We start from the raw sequence: 12,422 nt of genomic DNA, 5'->3' as shown, positions 1-12,422 counted from the left end.
TACATACATAGCGAGAGCAACACAGGTAACAGAGAGGGGTGATCGTCTCTGTGGGGTGGCCACCCCACAGAGACGATCACCCCACAGAGACGATCACCCCTCTCTGTTACCTGTGTTGCTCTCGCTATGTATGTATCTTGGTGATATCTGTCTGCTAATATGTCTGTCTATAGTTTTCTGGTTAGATATTATGTCGCTATTTCATTATACCTGATGATGATTGCTTGTGTTGCAATCGAAACGTCGTATTCTATTATTTAATTTAATTTATTATTTTATCTTTAGACGTGACTTAACCGAAAGAACCAAATAATAATTCCTGCAGTCACGAAAGTTCTAAAATTAAGATTTTAACTTTCGGTCTGGTTTCGTTTTCGGCCGAAATCAGAAATTCAGTTTCGGTCGGCCTCTACCGTACGTAGCCAACCGTGCTAATTGGAGGTGCGGAGGATTGGTGAAGAATGGTCAAGTATGGTCAAATAACGGCCACAATCCGGACGCCACAGAGAGGCCATTGTCCAGCAGTGGACTGACATGCGCGACGGGTCCCGGCGACTCCCGCGTGAGCGCACGCTGCCGAGAGGAGCAGCACAGGATTCAGTTCAGCCGCCAGCCAGCCCGGTGCACCTCCAGGATTTGTACAATTGCCTACGCCAGGGCTTCCAGCAGCCAACCGCCATCCGTAGCCCCCACCAGCAACCCCCCCACCACTTTGTTAGCCGGTGACCAGGCCCCTGGTCACCGGGGCGGTCGCACCGCCTGCCACCTGATAGCTAAGCCACTGACAAAGACACAGGTCCCCCGTGCAGCCTTAACAGACTGTTGGGGCAAGTGCCGTTAGCGAGCACCTATGAAGGCCGGCACGGCGCACACACACACACCACCTGTGCTTCTCTCACTGTTTCACCTACATACGGCAGAATCGACAGCGCACACAACCTAAATCGGAATACCTTGCAATTGCACTACATATTTTTTTGTAAAGCCCCACTGAGCCACAAGACTCACTTTGTAGAGGGTCCTGTCGCATTGGGATGTTTGGCCAATTCCTTTTTAAAAACAAGGAGCGTTTTGCGTTGTGTGGAAGTAACCCGGAGAAAACCCACCACTCATATGAGGGATAACGCCCATAAGGTCCGTACAGATGGGTTCGTGAACTCACTTGCTGTACTGCCACGAGAGTCTCACAAATTCTAGTTGAACCGTCCGTCCAGAGTGTCAGCTCGGAGGCCAGCTTAGCCACCACGCCACGGCTCACTGAGCACCATTCGTGAGTGGCAACACCGCTCAACGGACACACTACACTTCTGTCCCGGCAAAAAACACAAGGACCCCCTCTCTACAAACGGAAGCAACGAATGATGTTAGTTAGCACCTATCAGGGTCACAAGTGGGGTCAGCGTGGAAAGCACTACCCATTACAACCCAGCCATGCCGAGCCAGGGTCTGGCGCGGTTCAGGAAGGGCCCGGTTGTTTTTCTACTGCAGAACCCGAGACAGCGCGTCCTCACAAAGTACCGACCGACGTCACACGCAACGGGCTCGTCGTTTAAGCGCCACCCCCCGGCCCAGCTTGGCTCTGAGCCTGCATCAGATGTTTTTGCGAGGCCAGCATATTACGGTCTGGTTCCAGCTCGGCTCGGCAAGTAGCCAACCACTCGTGCCGTCACGCCCCCACGCTGGCTCGGCTTGGATTTGCCAGTGCAAAAGGTGTCTCGAGCATGCACGCCGGCCCACCATTTGTCTCCCCGCTGCCAAAGAAGATATCACACCAGGGAGCGAGTTTTGGCTTCGTTGATCTTGGGAAGGCCAAGAGTTCGTTCAGATGTTCAGACTGTTATTCCCGCAGATGTTGTGAGAGACTCGGAATTGCACCTGGGTTGCCGAGATGGTGGCATGGTATACGAACCACTGCGACGCCACCAACCCACATTTTCCCCAACACAAAAGACAAAGATCCCCCATGTACCCTTTAGCAGACCGATGGGGCAAGTGCTGCTAGCGAGCACCTATTAAGGCCGGCACAACGCACGAGGGGGTTATTTGGACAGCACCACCCCTGTCCACCTTGATCTCTCCAGTGCTGATGTTTGCCCATTGCACCAGGTACTTCTTTAAGGCTGACTCGACCTAGGGGAGGCCTGGGACTGGTTCATATATCATTCGCCACAAGGGTTGCCACCTTTTAAGTGCTCAAAGATGCAAGGTGCATCATGGGAAGATCGAGAATATATCTCGCAATAGCGGAAGAGGGGAGAACTTCACGTGAATGCACTGCTTTAGGAAGCATCGCAACGCAACAGGACTATGACTGTCCTGGGAGGACTCGCAGATATCCCAGGACAGGTTCGTCAACAAGACGACGATCGTGGGAAAACCAGGACAGATAGCAACCATACTTCTTCTTTGATGTTATCCATGGCCGGGAATCGAGCTCAGGTCTCCGGGTCCGTAGCGCCGGTGCACTAACCACCACGCCGCCGCTCCCCACAACGCACGCACGCACGCACGCACACACAAACAATATTCCTGAAAATGTTTTCAACCTCTTAAAAAGAGCATGCAATAAATACGTTGGTTGGTGAAGGGCTGATTACAATGTCCATCAATATGCCTTTGGAATCGCCAACAAAACTTGCCACGAATTGCAATTGGCCTTTGGTGATGAAGAGGAACCTAGGCGATGACGATGCGTTTACCTTTTTCGCAAATGTTATCAGCTCAGCTAATCAAGGATACACCAACAATATATGTACAGTGCAGGTCATTATAAAATGTATGCACGCACAAACAAGTACATACAAATGCGTAGATGCATTACGTACAGACACACACACACGGAGAAGCCCCATTTGACTCACTGGGGAGACACTAACGTGCGCCAGGGAATTTTTGTGATTCTTCTGCAGCTACCGAGACCCGCGGACGCTGAACCGCACCGAGTACAAACGCCAGGCGTCTCGGTCGACTTATGAAGCAGCGACTTTTGGATCGGGCATCGGATTAAAAAGACGCGGTCACCGCATCGCGCGCTTTCGGATGCGCTTCCTTCGGCCGCCTGGAACGTTCTTCCTTCTGATATTATCGCGCCACTGTGAGCTATGCACTTTTAAATCATCTCGAATGTGAACTCATTTCTTTTAAAATGCTTTTTGTGTTTAGGTTGTTGTCCTTCCCCCGCACCTTCGAGTATCACGACTGGCTACGTACGGCACGAAAAAAGTTCAACGCACACACGTACACGTATGTGCAGCACGCGTACCGTCGCTTGGCTTTCGTGAACTCGGTGGGACGAGTGCGGGAGCGGCCGTTTCGCTTTGAGCGGAGATCGCGTCTCAATGCAGACATGGACATTGCCAAATCGGTCCGATTTAAATGCCTTCCCCCAGCCATTCGAACAGCGGACTGCCAGCCCCCGTCCAAGCTAAACTCCTCTCTCTCGTCCTCTGCCGATAACAGGATGCCTCGTGTCGCATTACAAAGCAGACGTGCCCACTGCCGCTGTACCGCACCTTGGCATGCAGGTGCATTGTGCTGTAAAATATCCCCAAGCTGATGTTGGATTATTGGCATTCAGTTTCACAAATATTCATTACAATGGCAGCCATAAGTGATATTAATGCACAATTCTAACAGTGCCATCTTCCATTCGCCTTCATGACGATGACACGAAACCCAAACGGACCCACACAAACTCAAAAGAATCCCAAACCCAAACGAACCCACAGCAACCCACAGCAACCCACAGCAACTCAAACAAACCCACACGAACCCACAGCAGCCCAAACAAACACAGGAACCCACTCAAACCCACAGGAACCCACAGCAACCCAAACAAACCCACAGGAACCCACAGCAACTCAAAAAAACCCACACTAGCCCACCAGAAACCCACAGGAACCCAGACGTTGCAGGCGGTGGGGGAAAGACCAGACGGGCAGACTGTGGATGTTGAGCGTCGCCTGTGCAATAGCCGAGGCATCTGGCAGAAGGAAGCGATGGCGAGGTGGTGCTCGCATCGCTGACGTTAGCCGTGACAGCCTCTTCACTTGACCAAGACCCCAACAAGTTTAATTTGGACCGGCACTTCATTTGGCTGACTTGCAGCCGTGAGAATTAAAATATCAGGTTGCCCGTCATGCGACGAATATGACGGCGTGTGGCAGAGCGAATGGGAAAGTGTCGCACGCGACGGTGTGGGGAGCAGAGACCAACTGACTGGGGCCTCGGGCAGTAGCTCCGTGACACCCGCTTGCGTGGAGCCGTTCTCCAACGCGACGGCGCTGCACTGCTCCACGAGCTCTCCGGCTGCTTTCTTTCATCTCGTGACATCGAAGAGTGGTGGGGGGGGATCCGAAGCAAAGAAATAAACAACAATCCAACCGAATAAATAATAAATAAGCGATAAACCGGCGTACCATTATGATTGCACACGAGCTCCAATAAATAATGTGTAGGTGTGGGGGGGCCTGTAAGCCCGTGGCCCGGGGGGGAAGGCGGCCGAGACCCCCCAAGCGGGGGGCTACGGTGCTGCCCGCTGCGTATTTGACGCTCGCAGCGCACCGGGCTGACCGCGCCGGTGACTGACGGATGGAAAGACAAAAGCGTTCCGCTCCCTGGGCCGTGTCCAGGTTGTACCACGCCGATCAACAGCCCGAAGAGCCGCACAGCACAACAGTCATAGCCAGCATCGTCATAACGTCGACACCCAGACTCGGATCATCTCCATGCCCCACCGCAGGTGCCAAATGGAACTGACAGCTACTAACCATTTTTATTTTACTAGGTAAGGCCGACTGAGCTAAAGAGCTTTTTTCAGAAGCGGCCTGGCCATGTTTCTAAATGTGGAGGGAAAAACCGGAGAAGCCGGAGAAAAATCCACGCGACCACGGGGATAGCATGCAAACTTCCAATACATAAGCGTTCAGGGTCGGGATCGAACCCACGACCGCCTGTATAACAGGCGAGGTAGAAAACATCTCGCCACAGCAAACAGCACTATTTCCCTGCCACCACTCCAAGTCCTGCCCCACCACACACGACCGTAACTCTCATCCTGGCACCGCCGGCACCACCGCCACCACGCCGATTTAACCCACGCACCACAACAGCCACGCACCACAACACCCAGACACACCACAACCAGTGCCCGTACAGCAGCACACCACTCGCTCGCACGCCATCACCACCGGTAATACTGCCCCACACCACAAGCACCACCATCCCACACTCTGGCACGGGCGGGAGAAAACTCGGCTACCGGGGGGCCGGTGTGGCCTGGCTTGTGGGGGGGGGGGGCTGAGCGTGGGAGGAGCTGAGCGCAGGAAGTGGGCGTGGCCCCGCAGGAGGGGGGGGGCGGGGTCACTTCTTGCGCTGGAAGACGTTGGCCAGCATGACGCTGGAGGTCGTCAGCTGCCCGACCTTGCTCAAGAACTTGGTCTTGGCGTCTTCCGCCGAGCCCAGTGCGGCCGGAAACGAGAGGCCGCTGCCGCGGTGGGGAAAGGCGTCAGCGACAGGACGTGGCAGCAACGTTGTCGCGAACCGCGCGATGTGGCGGCGATGACGACGGGTGGTGTTTGACGATGAGGTGTGGAGGATGACGACGTCGATGATGATGATAGCTGCCACGACGTGGCGATGCTACGGTGTATCATACAATGTGAAGAGGCAAAGGTGCAGCTCTGCAAGTGCTTGCTTATGCCACTGCTGGTGGAAGGGCCTCCGCTAGAGGGCGCTATGGAGAGCCCCACTCGGGGGTACTTCATACTGACGATAAGAGGCTCCACAATAATGGCATCGTCTGTTTGACAAACATCCTCATTACGTGATTCTCTTTCCTCCTTATATATAATGAATGTACGGTGGTGTGGGATGCAATGGACATGAATGACGCTATAAAAAAATGTAATAATTGTTATCATTCTATACCTTAACATATTTATTTTTCTGACGTAAACAACAAAAAAATGCACCTATAAAGGAGAGTCATAGTTTAATGCGGCAGCGCGTTCTCCACTGATTGCAGATTGAATCCGGCAGGCCGCCCTGGTTATTACCGTGAGCGTGTTACCTGTTAAACAATACCCTCCCCGTCTGCTCCACAGCGGATGCTGACGACCCTGAGATGTCATTCATACAGAGTCGGCCATCGTGTGCCACCGTCAGGGTCCAAATTTGCCAAATTTGAAAAAAGCCACCGCAAATGATAAACATGTCACTTGTGTTATAGACCGCCTTTCGCATTGAGATGTCTCAAAGTGCCGCAAGTAAAAAAAAACTGACAATAAAATCCAGTGGAAACACCGATGCACCCATAGGAAGACGCGGTGTAAATCCGCACGGCACTGCACCGACCGCGCTGTTCGGGGCCCTCACCTCGCGTCCGCGCTGCTCTTCGCCTCCAGCTTCAGCTCCCACTCGCGAATCATCGTCGCCACGATCACCTGTTGTGCGCATACAAGTACAAAGATCCCCCGCGTAGCCACACACACTGCTGGGGCAAGTGCTGTTGGCAAAGGGGCTAAGTGAAAGAGCTGATTGGTCAATTCATTAATTCAAGCACGATTTCAATTCTGCAAACCGTGCAAAATCAGGTGCATCTTTAGTAACGCTCCTCCATGCTTTTTCCTTCTGATAATTATCAAGGGATGGAATTACCACGCAATTACTGTGGGTGCGTAATTAATTTCTATTACCCCTGCAGCGTCCCCTGCCAGTTAGCTTAATGAATTACGACTCTTTAAGCCGGCGCTAGCAGCAGCTTGCCGAGCAGAGCGCGGTGGGTCCATTGCCCCGCGGGGTCGCCACGTACCTCGTGCTCCGGGGAGAGGAACTCGAGGTCGCAACGGAGGCAGCGCAACCCCGGCAGGAAGTGCGTCGTCATGAGCTCGTCAGAGATGACTGCGGTCGTTTGTCAAGGATCACGGCTCACGCGGCCGCTCCACTCACGCACACACACAAACACACGCGCACACACGCACGCGCACACACACGCGGGCATGCGCACGCACACACGCGCATATGCACGCAAGCCACCCACAGCCACCAGGGCAGCAGCACGGCGCAGTGGTAACACCTGCACCTCGCAGCAAGAAGGACCTGGGTTCCTTGCCGGCTCTGCCACCTTTGTGCTTGGAGTTTGTATTTCCTCCTCCTGTTCTGCAGAGTGTGTGACTGAGTGTGTCTTTGAACTGGAACAGGTGATGCATCTGCCAGTCAACATCAGTCAAGCCATGAATCCACAAAAGAAAAGGGATTATTTTTTTGGAGCTGGCAGAAGGTGGGGTGGGGGGCAGCACATCGCGGCACAAGGATACAGCAGCAGGAAAGGGCGGAGTACGCCTCGAAGAGCCGCAGCGCCATGCCCATGCGCTTGCCCTCGTTGTGCTGGTGATTGTTGGCGGCCGCGAGCTTGTGCAGGTGCGGGATCACGACTGCCCAAGGAGACACAAAGACAAAGGCCCCCAGCGTAACCGTACAGGCCGTCGGGACAAGGGCCGCGGGGCGAGCACCTCAGCCGGCACCCACGCCCGGCCGACTGCCCCGCCGCTGATGTGTGCACGCCGCACCAGGCGCTCATTCAAAAGCTCGGTTGACCGGGCAGAGGCCCAGGATCTGTTCAGATATCTCTTGCCACTGATGTTGCCCATGGTCCGAAATCGAAATCAAGTGGCCGGGAGCTTGTGGACCGTGTGGTCCGTGTGCTGTGCGAGCCAAATGTGGCGTGTGGACGAGGCGCTTTGCGTGGTGTGTGCCACGTGGTTCGTGTAGCGGTTAGCGCTACGCTGCGCTACGAACCCGGCGAACCTAGTTTGAGTCTCGCTCACGACCACCGACACCAGTGACGATTATCTGAACTGGTCATGGGCCTTCCTTAGGTCGAATCAGCATCAAATGAGTATCTGGTGTGGCGTGTAAACATCACCACCGGACGTGGTGTTGGCCACCCACCCCCTCGTGTGCCGTGCTGGCCATCATCGGTGTGTTGTATATATATATGCCTTTTCCAAAAATGAATATTAAGAGTGATATTGCCTCTTTTGAATGTCACAGTTCCTGGTCGACATACATATGCGTTCCCTGCATGCCGAAAGTCGGAAACCCCAGATGACAAAGCCAAACAGCACCAGAATGGGAAGCAGGGAAACAGAACACAAGAGACCTAATGAGATGGGCATGATGAAAACACCCAGACGGAGGGAGTTATGATAGGGAGGGGAAGGCTGTTTCATAATGAACACGTGGCAACAGACACACACGCCACATCTAGGGCCAATCAAGTGGGTCTGTGTTCACACAAATCTTGGGATGACCTTCGGAGGGAGGGAGTATGATATGGGTTATGACATCAGGTGCCAGGATATCTGCGGGGCCAGAACCAGGGATGAACCGAGGCCGACCTGGTGGATGCACCACCGGTGCAAAGGTGGGAGGAAGGAGCTTTGGGATTTTTATTAATTACACAAGATAGGAATTCCTATATAACAGTATACAAAGATCATATTAGTCAGTCCTGCATTGGCAGATTCTGGGATTTGCCCTGGTGACTGGCAACAGAGTGAGTTCATGCTAAGGCAGACTAAGTATGGCTGAACGTTTTATTTCACGTTTGTCATTATATCTTGAGTCAATTGCAGACTCAAGGACTTCGAGAAGTTGTACTGTACTAAGCTAAGAGTTGTGATGAGCTAAGAGGCGTGCGAAGGAATTATCATATAATACTGTGATAAGCCAAGACGTGTGAGAAGATAAGTGGAGACCCGAGTCATACACCGATATCGAGTGTGCATCAAATGTTGTCCAAGCTATAGGCTGGAAAAATCCTGCGGTGAGATCTGGATGTGAGACCTGACATCATTACACATAATCGATCAGCGAGAATCAGTAATCGATCAGCGAGAATCAGGAATCGATCAGCGAGAATTAGTAATCGATCATTGAGAATCAGGAATCGATCATCGAGAATCAGTAGTCGATCAGCGAGAATCAGTAGTCGATCATCGAGAACCAGTAATGTGCTGTGTGTGTGTACGTGCCGCGTGATCGCCGGTACTCACACTCGTCGCGGAACTTGGGCTCGGCGTTGGGGCCGACGCGGCCGAACGAGTGCACGATCTCGGTGTGCAGCGCGTGCGCGTCGCGGTACTGCGCGTCCTCCAGGAACGACGACAGCTGCATCTTGACCCGCTCCAGCAGCTGGCTCACACAAAGACAAAGATCCCCCGTATAGCCTTCATCAGACTGTTGGGGCAAGTGCTGTTAGCGAGCAGCTATGAAGGCCGGCCATGGCACACGAGGGGGGTTGGTGGACAGCACCACGCCCGGCCGCCTTCGTCTCCCTAGTGGCGATGTTTGTACGCACTGCACCAGGCCCTGGACCGGTTCAGATAAACATCACCGGTGTTGGCCGTGAGCAAGAATAGAACTCGGGTTCAATCAAACATTGATTGATTGAGGTTGCGTGCTAACCGCTGCGTCACGGCCACCCCACACTTACGCACGCAGACACGCAGACACACACACGTATGAAACAAAACTCATGAAGAGCCAGAGATGCAACTCGTACTGAAGGCAAAGTGTAGGAGCAAACCGGCTCACCTCCTTCTGCGTCACCGACTCCATGATGGTGCCGAACGCCGGGACCGTGGCGATTCGCACCGAGCTGCGCCCGGCAAGCACAACAACAGGGAGGGTCAAGTCTGGTGATTCGGCGTCGCCACTGTGGCCGCGTGTCGCTCACGGCGCGGCAACCTAACGCGGTGCGTGCGATTCGAACCGAAGACACAATCACGGGGCAGGGGGTGGGGAAGGATGACCGGGACACGGCCATTACGGCACCGCAGGGACTGTGCCGGCCACTCCCGCGGCGTGCGGGGGGCGCCGGCGCGGACTCACATCTCGGGGTCGCTGGCAAGCGTGATGAGCGCCGGCACCACTCGCTGGGCCACGAGCGTTTCGTTCACTCCCTTCACCAGCAGCTGGGCGCCACGTGCGGCCACACACACACAGAGAGACAAAGACTCGGAATTGAACCTGGCTTGCTGAGGTGGTGGCACGGTATACAAACCACTGCGATACCAACAACCCACATCTTCCCCAACACATAAGACAAAGATCCCCCATGTAGCCCATGCAAGCTGTCGGGGCAAGTGCTGTTCGCGAGCACCTATGAAGGCTCGTAAACCGGGTGTGTCTCTGTGTCTCCGTGTGTGTAGGGAGACAAAGGCGGCCGGGGGTGGTGCTGGCCACCCACCCCCTCGTGTGCCGTGTCGGCCTTCATAGGTGCTTGCTAACAGCACTTTCCCCAACTGTTTGTTAAGGCTATACATGGGATCTTTGTCTTTGTTTTTTTTGTTTGCGCGCATCTGCCTGCGTGTGTCCACGAGTGCGCGTGGTCACCTCGAACATGCTGGCGGAGGTGCGGCGCACGTGTGCCGAGGTGTGCACCACGCCGTACCACAGCACCGTGAGTAGAGACTCGTGATATACGGGGTTCGCCCTGCGGGGTCGCAGGCAGGGGTCACAGGGGCAGGGGTCACGGGGCAGGGTTAGGCTCAGGGTTCGAGTTGGGGTTAGGATAAGGGCAGAGGTGGAGCTAAAAGCTGCCCAACTGTTAAGCTTTTTAAATAAGGCCCTAATGTCAAGGGTTAGGGTCAATGTTGAGGTTCATGATTGGGGCTCTGCTGGAAGGTCCAGGTCCTGCCTTCTCTGTCGTCTGTCATGCGAATCGCTCACCCGGCGGTGAGCGTTAGCTCACCTAACCACCCACTCACCTACTAGCCCACCCACTCACTCACCCACTCACTAGCCCGCCCACTCACTCACTCACTCACCCACTCACGAGCCTGCCCACTCACTCACCCCAGCTCGAGGAATGCTGCTTTGAGGCTGTCGAGCGGGGAGGAGGTGAGTGACAACGTGGTGAGCACGTCCTGCAGGAAACCCGTCAGCAGCTTGCGGTCTTCTTCCTGTCCGCAGAGACGGGAGACGAGGGGAAGGGAGAAACAGGGAGTTTGTTTTGTATCACATCTCTACAAAATTTCACGATTAACTTTTCCATCAGCTTAATCCACTGGCGAGCAATAAAAGCTACTTACTGGACAAGGCGATGTTGTGAGTGATCAGAGTCTACTCGCGGGAAGTACCCAACGTTGCCCGGGCGAAAAATATATTTCAAAACTTCTCTTAAAAACACAACAAAAAGTTATAGAAAGTGGGGGGTAAATAGTTGATCTAAAAGGTTTCCAAATATTGTCGACCTCACCCCCCTCAAAAAATATTTTACTACCTACTCTACAGTCATATATACCGACTCTATAATAGTATATATCGACTCTATAATAATACCATCTTCACTGAGTGGAGTGGTGAGGCCTAGTCCCGTGCAGAGTCCCCGGCCTCGCCTAGATTGCCCAGCCGGCCGAGGTGGCACCTTTGCAGGCTGGGGCTGGGCTGCTACACCCCCCCCGCCCGCTCGACAATAATATTTTCTAAGGACGATAATAGTAGTATCTACCGACCCTATAGTAGTAAGTGCACATATTGGGGAGAAGAGGACATCACACTGTGAAGAATTTACCTCAGCGTTGTGTTTTGTTTTTGCATTTTTAACGCGAATGAGAATTCCCCCCACCGATCGTGTGCGTTGCTAGGACAACCACCATGGAGCTGGCTTTCTCGCGCATGCGCAGATGCGTGCTCTAGCGCCACCCTGTGCTTATAAAAGGGAATACGTTGTTCATTTAACTCCTTTAAAGTTGACAGATGTGAAACACGAACAGCGCTTTTTTGTCCTGGGGCATACGGCGTGGTATCCGTGTACTTTTTCGATACGTGAACCCCACAGTTTGTCGGTTAAAAACGTGACGTGGTACCCGTGCAGACAAACAAAAATTACTTTTATCGGTAAGATATGTAAAAACAGATAACCCCTAACCCACAACTCGACCCCAAACACCACCCTGACCATGGGCTGATTACGACTGTGACCCACCCTTGACCTTACCCCAACTAGTGACCCGACCCCGACTAGCGACCCTGACTAACGACCCAACCCCCGACAGGTGACCCGACCCCGACTGGGTGACCTGACCCCGACTGGTGACCCCGACTGGTGACCCGACCCCGACTGGTGACCCCGACTGGTGACCCGACCGCACCCCAACCTGGTTGTAGCAGGTGAGGACTCCCGTGGCGTAGATGGGCACCGTAGCCTTGGTGAGGATGGGGTCCTCCATGTTGGGGAACGACTCTGAAGACAAACGCAGAGACCACGAAGCCCAATGAGGACTTCATCATCGTCGTCATCATCGTGAGCAGCATCGTCATCAGCAATGAACAATCCACTGCTGGATGAAGGCCGCCACAGACAATCACTGCACCACCCCGTCCGCATCATGAATTGCAACGCTGCACACACATAC

General features: G+C 53.8%; 1 protein-coding gene across 3 annotated transcripts in view; it reads right to left on the bottom strand.

The window, feature by feature from the left end:
• Positions 1-223: 223 nt before the first annotated feature.
• The window catches only part of LOC144936804 (RAB11-binding protein RELCH homolog), a 28,909-nt gene continuing 16,710 nt past the window's right edge, over positions 224-12,422 (bottom strand). For all 3 annotated transcript variants that reach the window (XM_078863961.1, XM_078863962.1, XM_078863963.1), the window contains 10 exons: positions 12,165-12,250; positions 10,861-10,967; positions 10,399-10,498; positions 9,895-9,977; positions 9,598-9,661; positions 9,057-9,195; positions 7,317-7,433; positions 6,812-6,900; positions 6,376-6,443; positions 224-5,485 (listed from right to left, as the gene is read on the bottom strand). In XM_078863961.1, the coding sequence (XP_078720087.1) occupies positions 5,362-5,485; positions 6,376-6,443; positions 6,812-6,900; positions 7,317-7,433; positions 9,057-9,195; positions 9,598-9,661; positions 9,895-9,977; positions 10,399-10,498; positions 10,861-10,967; positions 12,165-12,250 (977 nt within the window). In that variant the 3' untranslated portion in view covers positions 224-5,361. The remainder of the gene's footprint in view (positions 5,486-6,375; positions 6,444-6,811; positions 6,901-7,316; positions 7,434-9,056; positions 9,196-9,597; positions 9,662-9,894; positions 9,978-10,398; positions 10,499-10,860; positions 10,968-12,164; positions 12,251-12,422) is intronic.

The sequence above is a fragment of the Lampetra fluviatilis genome, chromosome 17, assembly GCF_964198595.1.
Source record: "Lampetra fluviatilis chromosome 17, kcLamFluv1.1, whole genome shotgun sequence".
Taxonomy (NCBI): Eukaryota; Metazoa; Chordata; class Hyperoartia; order Petromyzontiformes; family Petromyzontidae; genus Lampetra; species Lampetra fluviatilis.
Note: the sequence above shows the minus strand (reverse complement) of the source record. Positions and strands in the feature narration are given on the sequence as shown.